Here is a 22,592-nt window from a genome sequence, read left to right as displayed (position 1 = left end):
TGTGTTAACGCTAATCTTTCTTTAATACGTATTGCTTTTCGAAATGTATTTTTCTTCATGCTTTTTGAACCGATTAAAGTTATCATTTGCTCAAAATTACTACGCGACATTCTGCAGAATGTATGAAAGTGAGGGTTTTCAACTTTAAGGTCACTAAGTAAACTACTTCCACTGTATTTGCCTAGACTTTTAAATACCGATGTAACCCACCACCGTCTCTTCTTTTTCAAGTACAAGTAGAAGCACGAGTAGTCTGGACCCACCTTTAATGGTTTTTCCAAGGCTATTGGCCTCTGATAACCATCGGTGGGGTACGACGAGTCTATTAGGAGACCTATGTGCATAACAGCCTCTTTGGTTGCCCACTGCCTTACATACAATATAGATATTTTATTATTACACTAATAAAAAACCAAATAAATATTTTAACTTTTATTGGTAACTTATTAATTACATTAATAATGCTTATATCTACAAAGAAATCAACAAGCAAACCTAAATATTACATTCAAAAACCCTTATAAATAAAACGTAACGGTTAAAATCAGATCGAAAATTAAAGCTTTTTAATTCTTTTGGGTTACATCTCGCTTATTGCCAAAACTGTTGTATACAGTAGAGTTGTGGACAAAATAAACGATCACTTAAATTAGTTTAATTTATTAAAAATCACCGCTCTAGTAAGAAACCACAGTTCACTAGTTGACTATTCTGTTTTTTTGACATATAACATCACTTGAGATGTTCAGGTCTGGTTGTTACTAAGGCCATTTAAATTAAAGAAGATTAATTGAGACTCTCGATTGGGGTATTGCACGCTATTGTAATGCGTGAACCTCAATTTAAGATATTTTATAATGTTAAGTAGTAATCTTAAGTTTAGCAAACAGCGTCGTAACGCCCGCCAAATTTCTTACTTGGATGTCGAAATTCATAGGCGCTTGCGTTTGTCACACGTCTCAGTCTATTTATTCAAATTGGGTCGAACTGAAATTATTAGAGGACGAGTAGGAGAAACGCTATTATTCTTTTTTAACTTCTGACTTAAACCTAGTATTACAAGTTAATACATTGATTATCGCACCCAAGACCTTCATTGGCCGGACGTGTATAACGAAAATGTGTAGTCGTATTGGCAGACCTCCGATTGAAGGTGCGCGAGATAGCCGAGAGAGTAGGCATCTCGAAAGACCGCGTAGGTTATATCCTACATGAAATTTTGGGCATGAAAAAGCTGTTGGCGCGATGGGTGCCGCGTTTGCTCACTCTGGACAACAAGCGCAACCATGAGACCACTTCAGAGCTGTGTTTGACGCTATTTAAGCGCAATCCGAAGGAGTTTCTGCGTCGTTTTGTGACGGTCGACGAAACATGGATCCACTGGTATACACGAGAGACCAAAGAACAGTCGAAACAGTGGACTTTACCCGGCGAATATGCTCCGAAAAAGGGAAAGGCGGTCCCATCGGCTGGAAATGTGGAGGCCACCGGTTTCTGGGATTCACAAGGTGTGATCCTCATCGACTACCTCGAGAAGAACAGAACAATCTCAGCCACGGGGCTAACTCTTCATTCGCCAGAGTTAGCCCCGTGCGACTTCTTTTCATGAAGACAGGCATTTTCGTGCGACGTGTTTCTGTGAGTGGTGCGAGCCGAAAATGCTCTGTTCGTTAGAACAGAGGTACGCGATTAAATTCTGTGTGAAACTCGGTAAATCTGTGACAGGCGTTTGATATGATCAAGCAGGCCTACCCAGATGTTCCTTTAGCAAGAAGTGGTGTGTTTCGGTGGCTCCAGGCCTTTTTGGATGACCGGAAAGAGGTCGCTGATGAAGACCGTGCTGGGATCTTCGACTTCGAGAAACACCAACAATGTGACTCGTGTGCGCAAAGTTTTGAACTCAGACCGTCGACTAAGTATTCGTTTAGTTGCCCAGATGTTAAATTTACCAAAATCTGTGGTTCATGACATTGTGACACAGCATTTGAACATTTTCAAGGTGTGCGCGAAGATGGTCCCAAAAGTGCTCACTGACGACCAGAAATCGACCAAAATGTGTGAAAGTGACCCCGAATTTTTGAATAACGTAATCACACGATGTGGCTCACGATGGCGTTTCCTCGCCTAAAAAAGTGAAATCGATGCTCGTTGTTTTTTTTTAACATCAAAGGCATCGTCCACCATAAATTTGTTTCTCCTGGACAAACCGTCAACACCCAAGTTTTACGTGGAAGTGCTCAAGAGACTCAAATGAAGGCTCAATCGGGTCCAACAAGACATCTCAGCCGACTGGAAGTTGCACCACGACAACGCCCCGACTCACACCGCCTTTCGTGTGCACAGCTGCCTGCCAGCATCCCAACGCTTCCACAGCCGCCCTACAGCCCAGATGTGGCCACCCGGACTTTTTTTGTTTCCTAGCCTGAACAGGCCATTCATATTAACAATGCAAGAACTCTGGATGTGATCTTTTCCGAACCTTGAGTCTCCATCCAACAGCAAATGTCATTACTCACCCGAATCCTAATATTTTTTACAAATTTGTTACATCAAACAAACCCTACAAACCATCGTTGCAGGGTCCAACTCAACTTAATAAAGGGTTAGAGGTTATTTGACTTGCATTACATCCTTGAAACTGAAAAGTAGAGTTGAAATAATTATTCTGAACTAAATATGGAAAGTAAGTTCTACTTTTTATGCATAGGATTGCTGATCGGGGGCATCAAATTGTGTTTCAAACTAAGATAAATATCAGGGGAAGAGACAGAGTACACTGGTTTAACGATGAGTTGAGGATCATGAGGGATAGGCCTCTTGTCTCTTTCCTTGTCTCAACGAAATAAATCAAATTCAATGTCCGCTAGAGCAGTTAATGATTTCAAAAATAGGTATCAAGCTGGACTAGTTGGAAAGAAAGGCGCTCATTATCATTATGTTGAAAATCTAAGCATACATTCATAGAGGTAAACCAAGTCCCTTTAGTTTATCCTTCCAAAATGACATGGTACTTACTTTAACATTTACTTTGCCACTGTGGTTGTCCACCCCAATTTAGTGAAAATCTAAGTGATGCTCTTCAAAGGCTGCCCTTTAACATTTAACAAAATTAAAAATCTTTTCTGAATTTAAACTTATGAGACTTATTCTTTCAGGGACAATTTGGCTTCAGTTCAGGGGAAGGGACATCGTCGCGTCATGCCTGGACTTGATCAAAGAATTTGACTGTCTCATAGTATTTTGCTTAGAAAGCTTGCTTCAAATGATTTCCAGCCAAATAGAACTTTTGGCATTGGTATCTAAATCCGAATTGTCCTATTAGGCCCAATACTCTTTCTCATTTATGTAAACGATCTTTTGAACTTTTAGAGAGGTGGCAATATTATACTGGTTAATGATGACCCAACTGTATTCAAGATATAATATGAACCTTTGTATGAATCTTTGTACAGCTGGGGTTGCCGACTCGGCCGAGTGTTTTCATACCTCACCCGAAACAATGCAAACTAGCTCTAGAGTTCCTAAGTCAGAAATGGTACCAACTACTATGGCTTTAAATATTTTACACTCAAAAAGATGTTAGGATGTTTAATGCCTAGGTCTATCAGTCCTTTTGTACGGTATGAAAGCATTAATACTTAAACGTTTAGAATCATTCAAGATGTAGATGTACCGGCGATTAGTAAAAATCAGTTGGGTAGACAGACAACATAGTTCTCAATCGCATAGATTTAGAAGTAATCAAAACTTTCAAACGACGCAAATTAGAATATTTTGGTCACATCATGAGTCACTCGGAGAAATATGAGATCTTGTATGTTGTTATAGAGGGAAAAACCCTAGGCAAGCGTAGTCCAGGAAGTAGGAGAACATCGTGGTTAAAGAATTGGAGACAATGACACGTGGAATCTACAGTGCAACTTTTCCGAGCAGCTGTCAACACAACAATAGTTATCAACCTGATAGCCAAAGATCGTTGAACGGTCATGCTATCAAAAGAAGTTGTTCGGAGACTCAGCTAGAGCAGTTTTAAAGAACGAATTAAAAGTTTCTTAAAATGTAACGCCTTCATACCTTTGAAGAGTAGCACTAAGGACAAAGTGTCTTTTGTAAAATGTGGTGTCCAATTTTCATTTAATTATGTAAATGTTATTCTTAGTTACCCTTGACTTGTAAAAATGCAAAGCATATTTATTACTAATAAACATTTGAATATTATGGAATGAAATTGATAAGACTCCATATCTCAATTCGATTGCTAATTAGTGTGACACTTTGGATTTGAAAATCAGAGGAAAATCCTAACTAAGGGACCATATGTATACAACCATAATTTCTTAAATGATATGCCAAAATGTTATTCAGAATAGCGGATACTTTCCAACAAATGAAAAAAGTCTTTTTTATATTGATGTCTAAATAAAAACACTTTTGAAGCAAAGTTACTCTACTTTTCTCCAACCAACAAATAAGTTTCTTTTTAAATTCAATTAATCTCTTTAAATCATGTGTGGTAATTTTAATAACTGGAATATTATATAGGTAAAAATATCGGCAATATTAAGTTTTGGGATCTGAAATTTCATTAACTTCAAATCCAACCCGATTATTAAACAAAGTTTTAAATACAGCTATTATTTTGGCCACAACTGCATGTTGCTCTACTAGATCTACAATTACACAGACAGGAACAAGGTTCTTATTTTAAAAAATCACCTACCTGCTTTCAAGAATCAAACATACTACCACAATATCTTAGAGACTCTTTAAAATGTTTGCGCATCTTTACAGAATATAAAGCCAGATTTAAAAGACACATAAGAACCATCGATTTTAAGACTTATTGTCCCTAAATAACATTGCACTCTACAAAAATACCTTTTTTTAGATATGTCCGAAAATAATAGTCCAAAGAGCCAAAAAACGTTTGAAAACACCATTTTGTTGTAATATTTACATAAATGCATTTTTTTTTCACATCAAAAATTATGTATGCAAACTGTACTGGCCCATAGTCTATTTCAAACGCTAGTTTTAAAACTTTCTGTAAAAAAAGCATATTTAATGGATGCATTAAGTATAAATATAGACACAAGCCTCTATATGACACATCATCAATATTCCTACCTCCTAATTCTATTTGAAAAAAATATGACACTAATATGCCCTGAAACACTGCATTCACAAGACTTATGCGGTTATAGTAATGAATTAAGATTTTGAGGGTGTCATGTGACATGATAGTACCGAATGCAGTCAAAATGGCTCTAAATCACAACTGAAGTCTATACGTCTAATTGCTCTAATATCCTACTACAGGACTAGTTATGGATTTATAACAATATAAAGTACATATTGCGTTTGATCAAGTCTAAAGAAAAATGATTCAGGTTATGAAATTAGTGCTTTACGATTTTACAAGTGAAATATTGACAACACTGTATAGGTGTCTGAGTTAAGTTGTAATTTCAGGATATCTCCGTTATTTTTTAACGTTAGCTACTCATACGTTGATATTTTTTTACGAAACAAAAGATACCAGACTTTTTTGAGCCACATATTTGGTAATTTTTCGGCGTACTTCGTAACTTGTAATAGTTGGTGATATTAAAAAGGTAAAAACCTTTCTTGATTAAATGCAGAACCAACTTGTGACTTTCGTAACCTATTATAACGAAGTTGCGAAATTCAGGTTTTATACAGAGTGTTCGAAAAATAGACGGAGATATCTCAATGCGTGATTCCTTGTAAAAAAATATGAGAAAAAGTTTCTATAAACATGGGTCCGAAAATGCACAGTTTTCAAGATACAGGGTGATAAATTTTTTTAAAAATATTAATTTTTTATTAATATTAAACAAAATGTTTACTCGAATCTTTTGAAATTTGGCAGTATTACTTGTTGTATTAGATTAAAATTATAAGGTCCAGTGGCGTCCCAGGGGACATATTAGCAAATATTATTGGCAAAAAAAGTTGGCGTACGCCACTGCCTTTTTTTCAACTTTAATATTTGTTATTTGATTAAGCATTTAAAAATACAACTTTTTCGCCTCTTGTATTTTTTTCGTATCTCACTTCGTTTTCGATAAAAAAATAAATACCGGTTTCAAGGTGGACCAATTCAATGGCCACCTCGCTCCCCTGACTTAAATCCAATAGATTTTTATTTATGGGGACATCTTAAAAGTCTGGTTTATGCAAGTCCCATACCAACAATAGAAGAGTTAAGAAATGAAATTGTAAATGCTTGCGAAGAAGTGAGAAATAGACCTCGAATTTTAGCTCGAGTGCGTCGTTTAATGATTCGTCGAGTGAGAAGGTGGACAGAAATGGATAGTGGACATTTCCAACATTTGTTGTAGTTGTTGTTGCAATAAAAAGCTCCTAGAAATGTTTTTGATTTTTTTACCAAAAATTAATAAACCAATTTTGTCCAGCGGCATGCAATAAAACGGTATTTATTTTTTTTGTCGAAAACAAAGTGAAATACGAAAAAAATACAAGAGGCGAAAAAGTTGTCCTTTTAAATGCTTAATCAAACAACAAATATTAAAGTTGAAAAAAAAGCAGAGGCGTACATTTTTTTGCCAATAACATTTGTTACGATGTCCCCTGGGACGCAACTGAACCTTATAATTTTAATCTAATTAGGGCTAAATTAGCCTCTTAATACAACAATTAATACAGCCAAATTTCAAAAGATTCGAGTAAATATTTTGTTTAATATTAATAAAAAATTAATATTTAAAAAAAAAATGTATCACCCTGTATCTTGAAAACTGTGCATTTCCGGGCCCATGTTTATAGAAACTTTTTCTCATATTTTTTTACAAGAAATCACCCATTGAAATATCTCCGTCTATTTTTCGAACAGCTTGTATATTACGGTTCGGATTTACTAATTATCTACTTAAAACTACCTGATAATTCTCCTGGAGAAGCCCCCAGCATAATTAGTATGTCAATTTTGTTCCGGTTACATATTCACTCCATAAATACTAATTATTATTCTTCAATTAAAACGTAGGTTACGGGTACTAACCCGCTACCGCTACTTTGTCGGCAAATACACCTTTAAACTTCAAAGATTTTATTGTAAGCAGATTCATTAGGTGTTAAGACCAAGTTAAGTTAGGTTAATTGTAACCGTTCTCAAATAAATTTGTTTTTAAAAAGCAAATTCCTGGAATAACCATATAATTGGTGCAGTCGGTAGTTCGGTCTTTCCTAGTTAGGACAAAAATCGCCTTTTTCGGTTCGTTTCTATGGTTTGAAGACCGCTGCATTCCTTGAAAGCTAAAAAGGAAATCTGCAGAATCCTTTAAACAGGAATCGCCGTAAGTACCTGCAAGGATCCGAATTCCAGCAACCACCGCACATCACCAATCACTTAGAACATTTAGACTGTGAAAGGTAAATTAATGACAAGTATTGTTTGCTTCAGTGATACCTCCCATGTGTATTTTTTCCCAAAAGCGGATGACGCCTGAATTACTAGATGTCTTGTGTTAAAAGATTTATAGAATGGTCGCATGCAACCAAAGAAGATACGGTATTTTTGTTACTCGATATTCACGCTACTCGTGTTAAAACTTTTTGATATGGCTCGGAAAAATCAATCGTGTTGTTATATTGTGCTTCCCTCTACACTGCACACACCATCCAGTGGCGGCTCGTGGGAAAAAAAGTAGGTGAAGATCTGTATGGCCCAGAAAACAGTATTATACTTAGAGCTGAGTTACCTACTTTTTATAAATCAAGTCGATCCTTCGGTCCTTTAGGGAAGCGAATCGGTTAATAATATCCTCGTAAAACGGATGTTGCATTTGCATAAGTTCTTTTAATAGTTCTTTATGTAGTGAAATAATAGCCAAACTGAAAAGTCTTTCTTGTGAAATAGTATTTCTTGTAAATGTTTTTAGCCTTTTTAAACATGAAAAACTCCTTTCTACGGACACGCTTGTCGATGGAATGGTGAGAATTCGACAAAATAAATTATAAGCTTCCGTAAAAATGTCTTTATTTGGTTTTAATTTTATTATTAGTTCTTGCAAATTCACATTTTTATAATTTTCATCGGCATACAGAAGTCAAAGTTCATTTTTTAGTCTTTGTTGACTAAAAAATTTTGAAAAGCGTCCGAAGGAAATGTTAAACTGTACGTTTCAAACTTTGTTGAATCTGCTAAGCATACAAATTTTAATTTCTCACAATCTTGAAAACGTACATCCATTTCTGATAAAACCTGGTCATATATTTCAAAATATAAAGCTCTATATTGTTTGATAATTTCTATTTTGTTCAATCCAGCTTCACATCTTTTCAATGTATTTATGGTACTGCTGGCTTTATCAAAAATTGTATTAAAAACTTCTTCATTTCTTTTATTGCTTAACAATTGACGCGTTCCTTTTATTTGATTTAAACAATAATTAATATCCAGGGATTTTTTTTGAAGAACATCATATAAAATATCTGTTAAATTGAAAATATCGCTAAACACTGTTACTAAAAATGTAAACTCAAAGTCATTAAACTCTCTTAAAAAGCCTTTAGCCAACTGAACTGATTTATGATCAGACTCTTCAGAATTCATAATATTGTCAAAAGTCTGTTTAAGTTTTTGCCAGTCATCAATAATTACGTTGATTAATTTTGAATTAGAAGTCCATCGTGTCTCTGTAATTGTTGGCATACGTCTAGCTGATGTAGATGCCAGAGCGTAGGATCTTTTTGGTGAACTATGGAATAATTATGAAATTCCTGCAATAGTTGCAAAAAAATGCGGCATTTTGAAATCTTCCTAAAGCTCTGTTGTAAAACAAGATTAAGTCGGTGTGCTAGACAATGCACAAAAATTGCTTGTGGGTCATGTTCTTTTATTTTTTGCTGAAGTCCATTCAAATGCCCTGACATTACACTCGCTCCATCATAACACTGTCCTATTAGCTTATCTTCGTATTCTAAAGGTTCTAAAACTGTTGCAGCCATAGTGAACAAATGATCAGCGGTTTTCCCAGCACTAACATCATAACATTAACAAATCTTAATATTATTGATGACTGTGAGGTCTGAGTTATGTCAGTAGTGTCATCAATTTGGAGGGAAAAAAATTAGTACCCTTAATTTCAGATCTAATGCAGTCACTAATGTAATTTGAAATACATTCAATTATCTCATTTTGAATTGTTTTTGACTCCCCACTAAAAACATTTTTAAATTTGTTGTAGTGGTTTTTGATTTCGACAGGACTTACATCCATTAACAAATTTAATAACTCTTTAAAATTTCCCCTGTTTATTGAGTCAATTTTCTCGTCATGTCCGCGAAACGGCAACTCTTGTTTACTGAGATACAAAACTGCGTCGATAACTGTTTTCATACAAATTCTATTTAATCTAACATTTTCATTAAATTTTAATTTATATAGTCGAGCATTTTCTTTTAAGGCGTCGGCAATGGTGTTTATGCAAGGACCTATTAATATTAATAAAATCTGTAAAGCCATCCCTATTCCATACAGATTGTTTGTTTGAAAATAGTAAACAGCAATATAATCTTTGCAGCACCGTGCTGCTACACAGCCAATTGAAAAGCCGCGGAAATTCGGTAAACCAAGAAGGCGTAAAATTAATATTATAAGACTTGCCTCTTTTCTTTGCTTCCTTTTTTAATTCTATGCTTAGAATATTGGTTGGTCGACCATATAACAGCACATTTTTTTTTATTTTCATTCATCCAATGTCTGAAGGGAGTTTCCAGTATGTTGCACACTATGTCATTAATCGGGTTCATTTTTATTTAGTTTATTATAAATATTGTCTAAAAAAATCTTCAATCTCCACAACCGCAAAAAATCCAACACACTACTAACTAATATCCAAAATCCGAAAAATCCCAAACTAACCCCAAATAAACGCCCGACACCGCGAAAAACAACAGTTTCTTATTTTCTAACTCAGTTTCTTATGGCCGATTATCCGATGCCGCGCGAGGCTGACGTGTGAAGGCGATCGCGGATATAACACGGGATCTTCACTTGGACATAAATTAGTATATTGGGGTTTTGCGGGTTGCGGCGCAGAACTGATTAATAGAATTTATTGCTTATTGGATAAACTGATATATTATTTAATAAAAACTAGTTATTCTGGTACTTTTTGTTATCTTAGATCAAAAACGAATACTCATATGTTGTTTTTATTTTCTTATTTTATTTATATTTTCTGGTGAAGCTCACCTTCACCTGACGAGCCGCCCCTGACACCATCTTTAGCCCCTGGATGTCGGATTTATGAAACCCTTGAGTTCTCAGAGTAATGAAGGCAAAAAATGGTTGCGAGAACATCTAGATTGAGTGGTTACCAATAACAATTTCAGCCTGCTAGATTGTTTGGACAGTTGTGTATTGCTGCTGCCACTATGACAACTACTGTAAATTCGTTTAGGTCAACAGAAATTCGACCTCTGAAATGTTTTTACAGGTGCAGATTTTGAACCGGAACAACCAATGTTCCAGAAAATCCGGTGGGAACGGTTCAATCGCCGCAAAAGGTTCCTAAAGCAACTCATGGAACAAACTCTCCGTAATCTGAATGTTCAGGAAGAAATATCAGCAAGATGCAGATGACCAACTTCTTCACAACCTGGATGTTCAGGCATTCACAAAACAAAAAGGTATGCTTTTAGAGCGTCGCCTGAACTCATATTTCCTTTACTTAAAGAACTACACGCCGAAGCAAAACAGCGATAATTCCTGAATTACCTTACAAAAACGAACTTGTTAAACAACAAAACACGCAAGGAAAAAAAAGACTGCAAAAAGAATAGAAACGTATCATCCATTTTTTCTCTAAGAGACCAAACGAAAACAAAACAAAGTCACGGTCTCATCAAATCCGTATAATTTTTTTTTTTTAAAGCTACACGTGTTTCGCTCCTATTGAAGCATCATGTTAGTTAACAACTGTTGTTAGTTGTAATGTGATCTGTGTAGGTCTAGGCCTGATGATGAAACACGTGTAGCTTTTAAAAAAAAAATTATACGGATTTGATGAGATGACCGTGACTTTGTGTTTTTACCTTTGTTCTGCAAAAAGAACATAACGAAGAGTCGAAGAGTTTAGAAGGCAAATCGGATCAGATTCACCAAAGAAAATGAAAGAATCTAAAGTTACTTCCAGGAACATTGAAAGTGTATCTTCGGAGGCTGACGAAGATGCTGAGTATCTGGATTGAAGATTCCTATGATCTCAATCTAATGAATGACGGATTAAATGCCGGCAATGCAGTCGTTGGTCACATTGCTCTTATGCCGGAGAAAAAAATTAAGCCATCTTTATTTAGAAGTTACGCATTTTTGACGAAGTTACGCCCCTTTGTACCAGGCCCCTGTATACCTAAGTTCGCGTTAAATTAACAAAAAAACATATAGAGTGTATTTTGTGGTTTTTTTTCTTATCAACCTGATTAATAAAAACATGTTTTTACAAACAAGCTGTATGATTTTCTTTAATAAATAGTCTATACCCCACATTGCCACACTGAGTACCCTGCTCAGTAAATGACGAGATTCCCACTGTCGGCATCTACTAGCAAAAGCATTCAACGAATGAACAGAACAGCGTGCTCTGAATTACACCAGTAGAGTAGTTAGAACATGCAAGGAACACAATTGGCAAACGACAATTAGAGAATTAAGCACGGCGCCCACTGAATCGGCATCGATTATCTCGGCACGGTCGGTACAATCGGCCGGATTTGCTTCACATGTATTTAAATGGGGCCGTGCGCACTGAATCGGTTTTCTCCGGCGACGATCTCATATTGTGAGGAGGGCAACTTTTGCCGATTGCACCGAAAGCCTGCGACTATTTTAGCATTTTTTCGTATAGAGTGAGGAACTGTTTCAAAGAATTTTAAAAACCGTTGATTTGATAAATATGTCAAACGAAATTTTAATCGAAGCTGTTTTCTTTTCTAATTAGTGGGGTATAAAAAAATTAAGAGGGCGGAGGCATGACAATATACAAAATCACCCTGAACATATTCTAAAATATTTGAAAAACATCTTCGTCCTCCACCAAATCATAAAATAGATGATGATATTGTCCGAAATCTCTTCTTTTAAAAAAAATATGCACCCAAAATCTCCTACGCTTTTCTACTGCTTCTACTTCAACACAAGCTACTGCAATCATAACATCCCCTTTAGAATCTGAGGAACTGCTCTTTTTTTTTTTTAAAACGCTTAAACGGGAGCTTAATCACAATACTTCTATATGCTCGAATATAATAATAATAATAATAATAATAATAATAATAATAATAATAATAATATGTCTTTATTAAAAAAAAAAGCAATATTAATCTTACAATATTACTTAATACTACATTGCCAAGAAGGCGAAGATTAGCTTAAAGCTACTCTTTAACTCTTAACCTTCCTAACATTCACAGTTTAAATGGAGAAAACGAGAAAAAAAAAACAAAAAAAGAAACAAGTATATATAAAGTATTCATCTTCTAGAACACTAGACTATATTTTGGATTGATTTAAAAACAAAAGTTTATAATATTTCCTATACACATTTAACGAAGTATTAAATATTGGTTTATAAGTATTAAAGAACTTAACGGCATTATAAGTAAAAGATCGCTCGAATAGAGCCGTGGAATGGTGCGGCATGGTCAAGATATTGTATCTAATATTTCGAGTATGAACATGGTTTCTTGGTATTAACTTTTCAAAAAGATATTCAGGTCTTTGACTAACATATAATCGATAAAGAAAAGTAGAAGTGAAGAATTTGAATAGGTAAGGTAGCGTTAACCACCTCAACTGAAGTATAGAGTCTGATACATGATCAAACTTTCCGAGGTTAAAAATAAATCTACAGCAAGTATTCTGCACGCGTTGCAGGCGGTAACGATTTATTTGGTCTAAGCAAGAATAATAAACTATAAGGCAGTAATTTAGAATAGATAAAACAAGAGCCACTACAAGTTTTTTCCTAGTTTTAAAATTTAAAATGTGTTTATTGGTATAAAGCATACGCATGCGTAAATAACACCTCCGCAGAAGAGTATTAACATGTTCCTTAAACCTTAAAGAATTGTCTATTGTAAGTCCCAGAACCTTCACAGTATCAGAGAACAAAATAGTTTCGTTATCCAATTGAATGTGAACAGTTTCCATTATATTTTTATGCGATCCTCGGTTTGAAAACAAAACCATTTTTGTTTTATTAGGATTAATGACAAGGTTATGCTCTTTTGAAAATTGATTTATTACGTTCAGATCAGCGTTAATAGTATCAGCCACGTTATCAAAATTAGCAGAGTCAAAATAATGTATGTATCGAGTATCATCAGCATACTGATGTATTTCAGAATCTTCAACTAGACCGGGTAAATCTGAAGTATATATAAGAAATAATAATGGGCCTAGGATCGACCCTTGTGGGACACCAGAAATAATATTTTTCGAAGCAGAATATTCATCATTCACCCTCACTTTCTGGGTTCTACGCCATAAGTAAGTTTTAAAAAAGGACAAAACAACCTCACTACAGCCATAATATTTCAGTTTCGCTACAAGCAAATCATGATCGATGACATCAAATGCTTTCGAGAAATCAAGGGCTATCATAATGGCTGAAATCTTTTTGTCAAGAGCTCGCATGATATTATCGGTGACGTTTAGAAGTGAACTAGCTGTGCTATGATGTTTCCTAAAACCAGATTGATGGGAAGGGAGGATATTATTTGACATTAAAAATGATGACAGCTGCATATAGACTATTCTTTCGAGAGCTTTGGAGATTACGGGAAGCAAACTTATCGGACGCAAATCTTGAATAGTTTCAGGACTGGAGGATTTGGGAATCGGACATACCACTGATTCACGCCAGTCCGTAGGAAAATATCCTACCTCCAAACAACAATTTATAATATGAGTGACATGATCCAGTATATCAGGGAGACATAAGTGTAACATACGTCGAGTTATGTTATCCACACCAGAGGCATTGGACCTAATACTTTTTATAGTTTTTTCCACAGTACTTTGGTCTACTAAAGAAAAATGAAAATTATCCTCGTTAAATTTATTACTGGAGTAGAAGTTAATTTTGTTTACACATTTATCAGATTTATTAAAAACACTTACAAAAAAATCGTTTATTTGATTTGGATCAGATATATTAAACGGCAGCTCGTTATTATTCTTGGTTGTTTTAATATTTAAAGTTTCTAGACCTTTCCAAAGTTTTTTACCAGTTTTGTCACTCTCCAAGCTTGCAAGATATGCAGCTTTTTCTCGTCTTATTGATGCCAACGCAAAATTACGACACTCCGTGTAATATCTCCAATTTTCTAAACACTTGTGATTTTTGTATTTAGTCAAAGCCTTATCACGTTCCTTTAAAATAAGTCTTAAGGTGTCTGTCAACCAGGGAGCTGGCTTTTTACTGACTCTTATAGTTCTGTAGGGTGCATGAATATTAAATAAATAATTAATATTTTGTTCTAAATATTGAACTTTTTTATTTATGTCCTCAAGATAATAAATATTATCCCAGTAAGTTTGTGATAAATCGATCCTAAAATATATCTCATTGAAATGTTTAAAATTGCGGATGGTTATAAATTTTTGTTTTTGTCTTTTAACTACTAATTTTAAAGTGCAGAAAGGTATTTGATTGTGATCACTTAAACCTGAAACAACGGTGCCACTTTAATGACAAATATCTTTAGTATTGATAAAAATGGGATCTAAGCATGTTGCAGTAGTATTTGTTATACGAGTTGGTTCATTTATTAATTGTACGTACCCAAAAGAGTTAAGCATAGAATATAATGAATTAGGTTTTAACATATCAATATTTAGATCTCCGAGAATTACTGAATAATCATAGGTCACTAAAAGATGTGGAACAACTTCTTCCAGGAAATTTATAATTTCAAACGCTTTCGAATAGTCGAACCACTTTTAAACGTCGTCGTGTCTTCGTTCTGCCGATTATATGAGCGCTAGTTACCGATTGAACCGGCCGAGCCGATCCGATGGGCGCCCTCCTTGTAGTGATGCGAAGAGTCCGGATTAATCGTCCGTTCAATCCGAATATCAAATTATTCCGAATCAATCCGGATATCTAAATCGTCCGGATACACGCCGCCCGTCTTCCGACAATGAAATAATTGTATAAGCTTGCACGAGGCTCACGAAGTGACACGATCGAAGTACAATATGCAGCAGTATTTTCTATTTCTTTTCCGTTGCTTAAATATTGCTTTATCTATCCTTATTGTACTCATTTAGAAACATAAGAGAGAATACGAGAACGCCCAAAATGTTTAAGGGTCGCCTAACAATCAGAAGTTTTTTTTCTAAACAAAGCATTTTTGTATTGATATTTTGCATCGTTTAAAATACACTTGATTAATTACATACATAATTAGCTATTTTAGTTTTAACATCATGTAGAAATCCGTAAAAATGAAATGTCTAATGGGTTGCATAATGCATACCTTATATTCGAAAAACAGCTATAACAAATGTTTATCGGACGGTCGAGCATCGAGCCCGAAACATGGCATAATTTGCCGAACGGGCGAGACATCGAGCGCATGAATTAATCCGGATGAAAAAAACCGAATTTTCAATTCATCCGAATCAATACTCGGATATCGAATTAATCCGAATTTTTACAACACTACCTCCTTGGACGGCGGGGTCGGTCGGAGCTGGGAACGTGGTAGCGATCACTCGGTTTGTTTGATTTGTAAAAAAAGGATTTAGTGTAGAGATGTGCGGATAGTATCTACTCAATACTTTACATGCTTATACTTTACTTTTCTTTAATATCTGATACATGCGAAGATTCGAAGTAATCGAATCCTTCGACGCCAACTACTCGTTACTCGAATACTTTTTTAAAATCCAAATTTCCATGTCACCGGTGGCTGCTTATGCGTACTAAATTTATTTTATAAGTCAAATATGGCAATATTTAATAAAATGATTAATAATACCTATTTATATTTACTTGCTTGATACTTCGATACCTTGTTCTTTCAAATAGTTTTGAATTTGTCCGTCGGGCCTGATTATTTGGTTACTTTTTATTGCATAAGTATTAAAGTATCATTTTATAATATCTTACTAAAACTTGATAACCCTCTATTATACTCGAAAAATATAACAAACGCCAATGCAAGCCCTAAATTTAATATAGGTATTCATATCAAATCTTAATATTCGTCTGTATATGCACTAGTAAGTAATGACTACTTTGTAACGAATACAAAGTAAAGTCCAGTGCAACGATATATTAGAATGATCACCCGTCAAAATACCAGCATTTTACTTCTCAAACAATGTAAATAGAAGGTGGATGACATTGTTTGGCAGGTGGAATGCTAGTGTTTTGACGGGTGACCATTCTAATATATCGTTGCACTGGACTTTATCTGATACTTAGATATGAAGTATCAGTATCTACTCGATACTTATAAAAGTAATCGTTGCACATCACTAATTTAGTGGTGTAGATTTGTAAGGTGTGGTTTGTTATATATAATCTATAGTGCGTCCTGCGCCTGAATGTATCGTGGAACTGAGCCCTATAACAATGTGTACCAGTGAGTACCACTGGTACACATTGCTACACGACCGGCCTCGAAAATCGCGTGAGAGCCTGTATAATTAGATGTTCTTTTAAAATATTTTCGACACCCGACCATTTTTGTAGTATATTTATTTTTTAAATTCGAAAGCACTCATTTGATAATCTTTTATTAGATATACTTCTTTTGACAACGTACGAGGTGTGTTCCAAGTAAATAGCACCTTTTTAACAGGTTTCTGTGGTGGTATCTCATATACCAGCAGGGCCTACTCGCTGGAGAGTACGCCAAGAGCATTGATTTCCATGCTTGTTGTCTTTGTTGTGTTAAAATGTCCATATAGCGTTTAGAAAATGTTAAATTGCGGTAGCCATAACATAATGTCGGATCATCTGTCAGCAGTGAGCCGGCATTAGGACTTTTATGCCTGAAAAAGTGAACTCCAAGTTTATACGAGAGTAGATAAAAGTTATAGAGGAACTGGTGAAGCAGAGTTCAGCTTGTCCGGTTCCTTGGCTCCCTTGATATCTGCGGAACCGCTGGTAGGACCCGAACCTATAATCGGCATAACCGGAAAGTGTAGTCTGTTCTATAGAAAGACTCTCCGGAGATGTAACTGATATTAGACATGTTAAAACACACATAGATAAGCCCTCTGTTTCTCTCATCACACATTTACTGCGATTAAATAGACGGAAAATTCAGCTAGTGGCATCATAAATATTGCGGCAGCCCAAAGTGTCTTTAGTATTGGGAGGAACAAGCAGGTTCTTCCACCACCAAACCACGACATCGAAGAGTATTTAGCACTCACGCGGGCTAGGTTTATAAAGTATTCAAAACGAAAAAAGGAACCACTACTCCACAAGCCTATATTCCACGTATTTTGTAATTAAACGAAAATATTATTTTACAATCACGATGTAAAGACTTTAGCCTTATTCGTAGAGTTCTAAATTTTTTTTTTGCCTGGATATCATCAGAAAAAAAAAGACATTTTAATGTTAAGAATTTGTTATCAGCGCATATTAAATTTGCGCCTGTTTTTATCAGTCTTAGTTAAAATTGTACAATTAAAACATGACTATTGATGTGCTAGATAGAAGAATACGCCGTAGAGTGTACCTAAATGAAGTTGAAATAGCTAGCGCCGTAACGTTAATTGAGGAAGGTTATTCCAGAAGAGTCGCAGAAATTCTCAATGTAAGTCCGGCCGTTATAAACAAAGTATGGATTCGGTATTTCATTTATGGCATTATTAGAAGAAGGCCCTATACTCAACGTCAAAGAACCTCGAGAATTTTATTAACTTTAAGAGAAGTTTATTAACTGTGCGGACGATTAGGGAACAAACCACTACTGCACGAGCGCTTCAAAATGACTTAGCAGCCACAACAGGAATCAGAATTTCTGATCAAACAGTAATATAATAGACTTTATCAGTCTCAATTGCGTGCTAGGAGGTCGGTTAGAGTGCCTCGTTTGACAGCAGAACATCGAAGAATTTTTGCCGGAGAACATCGTCATTGGACAATACCTCAATGGAGTAATGTTTTGTTTACGGATGAGTCCAGATTCTGCTTACATCACAACGATGGACGAGTTCGGGTATGGCAACGAACAGGTGAGCGGTATTTGGACTGGGCTGGGTAAGAAACTGTTCGGTTTGGCGGAGGGTCTATTATGTTATTGGCTGTTATATGCTTCAATGGGCGTAGCGGCTTAGTGGTAAATGCAAACGATTCCTTATCGGCATTACGTTACTTGGAATAAAATTTAACACCACACATAATTCCTTTAGTTTCAGAGTTATCAGAGCAAGAGGAGCGCATACTCACTACTAGGAATAGTTTTAAGATACTGCCTTATTAAACGATGGAAAAAATAAAATCATTATTTATTGACTTATTGAAATTTGATTTTTTATGCCTAAATAACATATCCGACGGGTTTAAGACATTTACAATTTTAACAGTAGTCTTTTATAAGTGGCTCCTTTTTCGTTTTTTTTTTTAGTAGTTTATTTAAGCAACACTTTCAGTTTGCTAAGCGACATACAACTTATCAGACTACACCGTCTCGATGTCTTGAAAAACAAGTCCCTTGGGTGCCTATTGTCCCATAATTCCATTTAAGTCGACGGACAACCAAACACTGCTCAGAATTCAATATTCAAAAGATATCAGAGTTAAAGGCAAAAATTGTGATTGGTGATGTAATGTGGTGTTTTCAGAAACCATAATAGGGGAATTGTGCTTAAGATGACATACCGGGTAAGATGACATTGTGTTGAATCCGTTCAAATATTCCCGTCACAAGCCGCAAAACGTCATCTACTTCTCTCCCAGCTGGCAATATCGCGCAAAATTTCTGTGACCGCCAACTCGCGTTTTTTACTGTTGTGTGCATTTCTTTATTTTCGTTGCTAGAAAACATTGTTGAGTTAAAAGTGGTTGCGGCGAAGAATTTGTATCAGGTAAGTTTTTTGTTGTGTTTTTAATGTGATTTATGAATACTGAAAAATAATGAACATAACCTTAAAGTGTTAAGGCAGCAAGGGTTGTCAATATTTTGTATCTCGTAGGGTATGATGACGTAGTTGTTGTTGTTATCCACTCATTGTCCGGACTAGCAATTTTGCGCTCTTGCCGGTTTAGTGATGTATTTTTATCTTGTTTATAGGCGCCTATCTTTAGTTTACTGGGTCGCATCGAGGTGCTCTAGCTTTTGATGGCACGGATCGTGGGATTGTACTGACTGGGATGTGGGACGTAGGTTATATTTATAGGCTGGGTGGGCGGCTGGGATTGGTTGGTTTCACAGGTCTAGGACACGCCCACCCAGCTCGTCGGTTTTTGGCCGGTGTTGTTTATTTTGTTTTTTTTTTAAAAGAGAGAAAAAAAAGGTGTTATAATTTTTATTGTAATAATAATTTAAAAGCCGGATTTGATGTTAATTTATTTAGTTTGGAGATTAATTTATCTATTTTTAAGTTTATTTCGTCCTCCGGCAAGGATAAAAGCGTTAATAAATTATTGTTTTGGATGGGTGTTTTTAACCGTTTAGCCTCTGGGTCGGGATCTTTTACAGTTTCAGTCCCTCTGAACATCGGGCCCAAAGTGGGCTCTCTTTTTAACGCATCGGCGTATTTTCTGTTAATTTTAATAAAATTTGGATTTTTGGGACAGCGCCAGTAGCTGGCCGGATGGTCGCCGCCGCAATTGCAACACCGGGCCGGTGTTGTACGTTCTTTTTCGCATTTTGAGTAATGATGCTTTCCTTCACATTTATGACAACGCGGCCCCGCGTTGCAATTGCTCGCGGCGTGTCCGAACTCCTGACAGCGATGGCACTGTCCCACCTGTCTTATGTTATTGATTTGGAACGTTTTGAGGCGCTCCACTTGGACCCTGATGTTCATTATACTGTCCACTTTATAGATATCTTCCTGTTCTTTTTTGATCAGGAAGCGGATGAGGTCCGTCTGCCTTTTACGACCTGGGCCGGTGTTAAACCAGCCCATTTCTTCAGGCTCGAACCCCATCCGCTTTAGTTCACTCTCTATGTCCTCCAGTTTAAAGTTTCTGTCGAAACCTCTCAGGATCAGATTTAGCTTTCTGTCCTCCTCCAGGAAGAAGGAGTGGAATTCCATCTCCCTTTCCCTGAGGAGGGCAGTCAGATTCCTGTGGTCTTGCGCTGTTTTTGGGAAGAGTGCCAAGCCCAGCCTCTCCTTTTGTACTTTAAGAATGTTAATTTTCTTTTCCATTATCATCTGATATTTTTTAGCCCAGTTTGAGGTGTCTCTGATAACGACCTTTGGTATCTTTGGATTGCTAGGCTTTGCACTCCCCCCTTTTCCCGCAATAGATAAACTACTGAGGGGCATAAAGAGTGGGTTTTTTTGAGGTTGTGTGTCCCGCTTACCCAGTTTGCTGTTTATTACAGCATCTGGGCGCGCTGAGGGACCAGGTTCTTCCGTGTCAGTGTTAGATTCAGAATCTTCAGATTGTAACATCTCCTCCTCTCGCGGGGAGATGTTTGCCTCTTTTCTGGATCTTTTACGTGTATTTATGTTTTTTTCATTATCGTTTAGCTGGTCCCTCAGCGTACCCAGCTGCTCAGCAAAGTTTTTATTATCATTTTCGAGCTGTTCGTTTATTTTTAATATTTTCTCCATATTATCATTAGTTTCCCGCAATTGAGCATTGAAGATGCGGACTTGATCCTTGAGGAGATCGATCTCTTCCTCAGTGTTCTTAAGTTTGTTTTTTAGTCTCTCATTTTCGCTTTCGAGCGTTTTATGTTTTAAATTTTTTTCTTCAATGCTCGATTGCAGGTCTTTTATTTGAAACTCAAGTGAAGTGCTAGATGTCTTTATAGACCTCAGCACTGAATACAGCACTATTTGCTTCCATGTTTGGGGCAGGATTTGAGGACTGGGTGGGAGTTTTTTGGTATCTCCGTTCGAGGAGAGGTTTATGGACGGGGTAAGGAGTGCCAGCTAGAGACTTACCCCGCTCTAGTTCTTCTCGGTTTTCATTGTCTATCGTGCTCTGGCGTCTTTGACGTCGGTGGTTCGGCCCCCCGCTGACTATGGGGGGCGAGTTAACGCTGTTTTCCGCCGTTTCTGGTTGGTTTTTGGTATTCTGCTTTGGTTAGTAGGTTTGTAGATTTGCCGTTTTTGACTGCAACTGCCCAACTGCCAACTGCCCAACTGCCAACTGCAACTCAACTGCCAACTGCCAACTGCGATGACGTAGTAACCGTCGGCTTAAGTTGACATAGTATGTATAGTATTTTAAAATCCTATTTATTTTTCAGGAAGCCTGGCAACTATCGACGAAAGTATATGCATCATTCTTAATGAAAGGCAGACATGGCGAAGGCCTTTTAAATCGTCAAAGAAAACATTCAACGTGCCGCAGGCCACACTTCGTCTTCACTTCAAGAGTGTTCCTGTAAATCTCAGTCATTTCAAGCCATATAAAAACAATTAGTGGAGCATTCTTTGAATTACCACCACTGCTGTCAGGAAATTATCATATCAATTTGCCAAAAAGGCAGGATTAGCTAATAGATTTGACGAAGATAAACCAATAGCAGGTTTGGACTGCGTTGTAAATCGGCTTTTAAACATTAATACTCCCCATAATACCATGATTTGATACCATGCGACTTTTTCACGCTCAATCTTTTAGATCATGCAAATTTGTATAGACTGCGAAGAAGACAGTTTTAAATAAAAAAATGGACTGTTTACTTTAGAACACACCGCGTTAGTTGGTATTTCCGATTATTCATATAAACTTTATTAACAATTATGCAACATATTCTCTTGCATATTATCCTCTCACATTTCTTTAGACTTATTTTTTTGTTAAACGTATCTGGCTGCGGCTATATTAAAGATCAAATTCTCTAATAGTGAGTTAGTTTGGCCATTTTAGTCTAACAAGTATTACGTTAAGTGCTCCAAAACCAAAAAGTATCTTCCTATAAAAGGCTCTTAACATACTCCTACGAAGCTTCTAATACTAAAACTATATGCATCTTTAGACATAAATATATACTTATGACTGTACATTGAACAATGCTATATAAATATCTTTTTCAACACTTTGGGCTCGTTTCAAGATTATATATATATATGTAATACATACAAGTAAAATAGGCTGATGGCTGCATTCAACCACGCCTACAAAATCAGGCCATGAAAATACTGAAAAGTATACATGAGGATAATGAAAATTGATTTTGTCCTCTAATTGTGTTGAATACACTGTAAATAAGTACAAAATATTCAAAATTACCATCGAGTGCTAAATACTTGTGAATCAAATATAATTTACTTTTTTTTTTGGGCAGCTTCATTATTGACTAGCTGGGTTTTCTCAATAGGCTGGCGCCTGAAAATCTCCTGGACCTAAACCCGAAATAATAAAGAATGAATAATTTTTTAA

General features: G+C 36.1%; 1 protein-coding gene across 2 annotated transcripts in view; it reads right to left on the bottom strand.

Moving 5' to 3' along the window:
* Nucleotides 1–417: 417 nt before the first annotated feature.
* Nucleotides 418–22,592, bottom strand: part of LOC126737178 (synaptogyrin) — a 46,986-nt gene continuing 24,811 nt past the window's right edge. Inside the window, exons 5-6 of one of the 2 annotated variants that reach the window (XM_050441948.1) lie at nt 22,482–22,555; nt 418–22,411 (exon numbers count right to left, since the gene is read on the bottom strand). In XM_050441948.1, the coding sequence (XP_050297905.1) occupies nt 22,524–22,555 (32 nt within the window). In that variant the 3' untranslated portion in view covers nt 418–22,411; nt 22,482–22,523. Of the gene's footprint in view, nt 22,556–22,592 lie in introns of both variants that reach the window. The other variant, XM_050441947.1, reaches the window with a different exon arrangement.

Source organism: Anthonomus grandis, chromosome 6, assembly GCF_022605725.1.
Source record: "Anthonomus grandis grandis chromosome 6, icAntGran1.3, whole genome shotgun sequence".
Taxonomy (NCBI): Eukaryota; Metazoa; Arthropoda; class Insecta; order Coleoptera; family Curculionidae; genus Anthonomus; species Anthonomus grandis.
The sequence above is the reverse complement of the archived record's forward strand: the minus strand, read 5'-3'. Positions and strand labels throughout refer to the sequence as shown.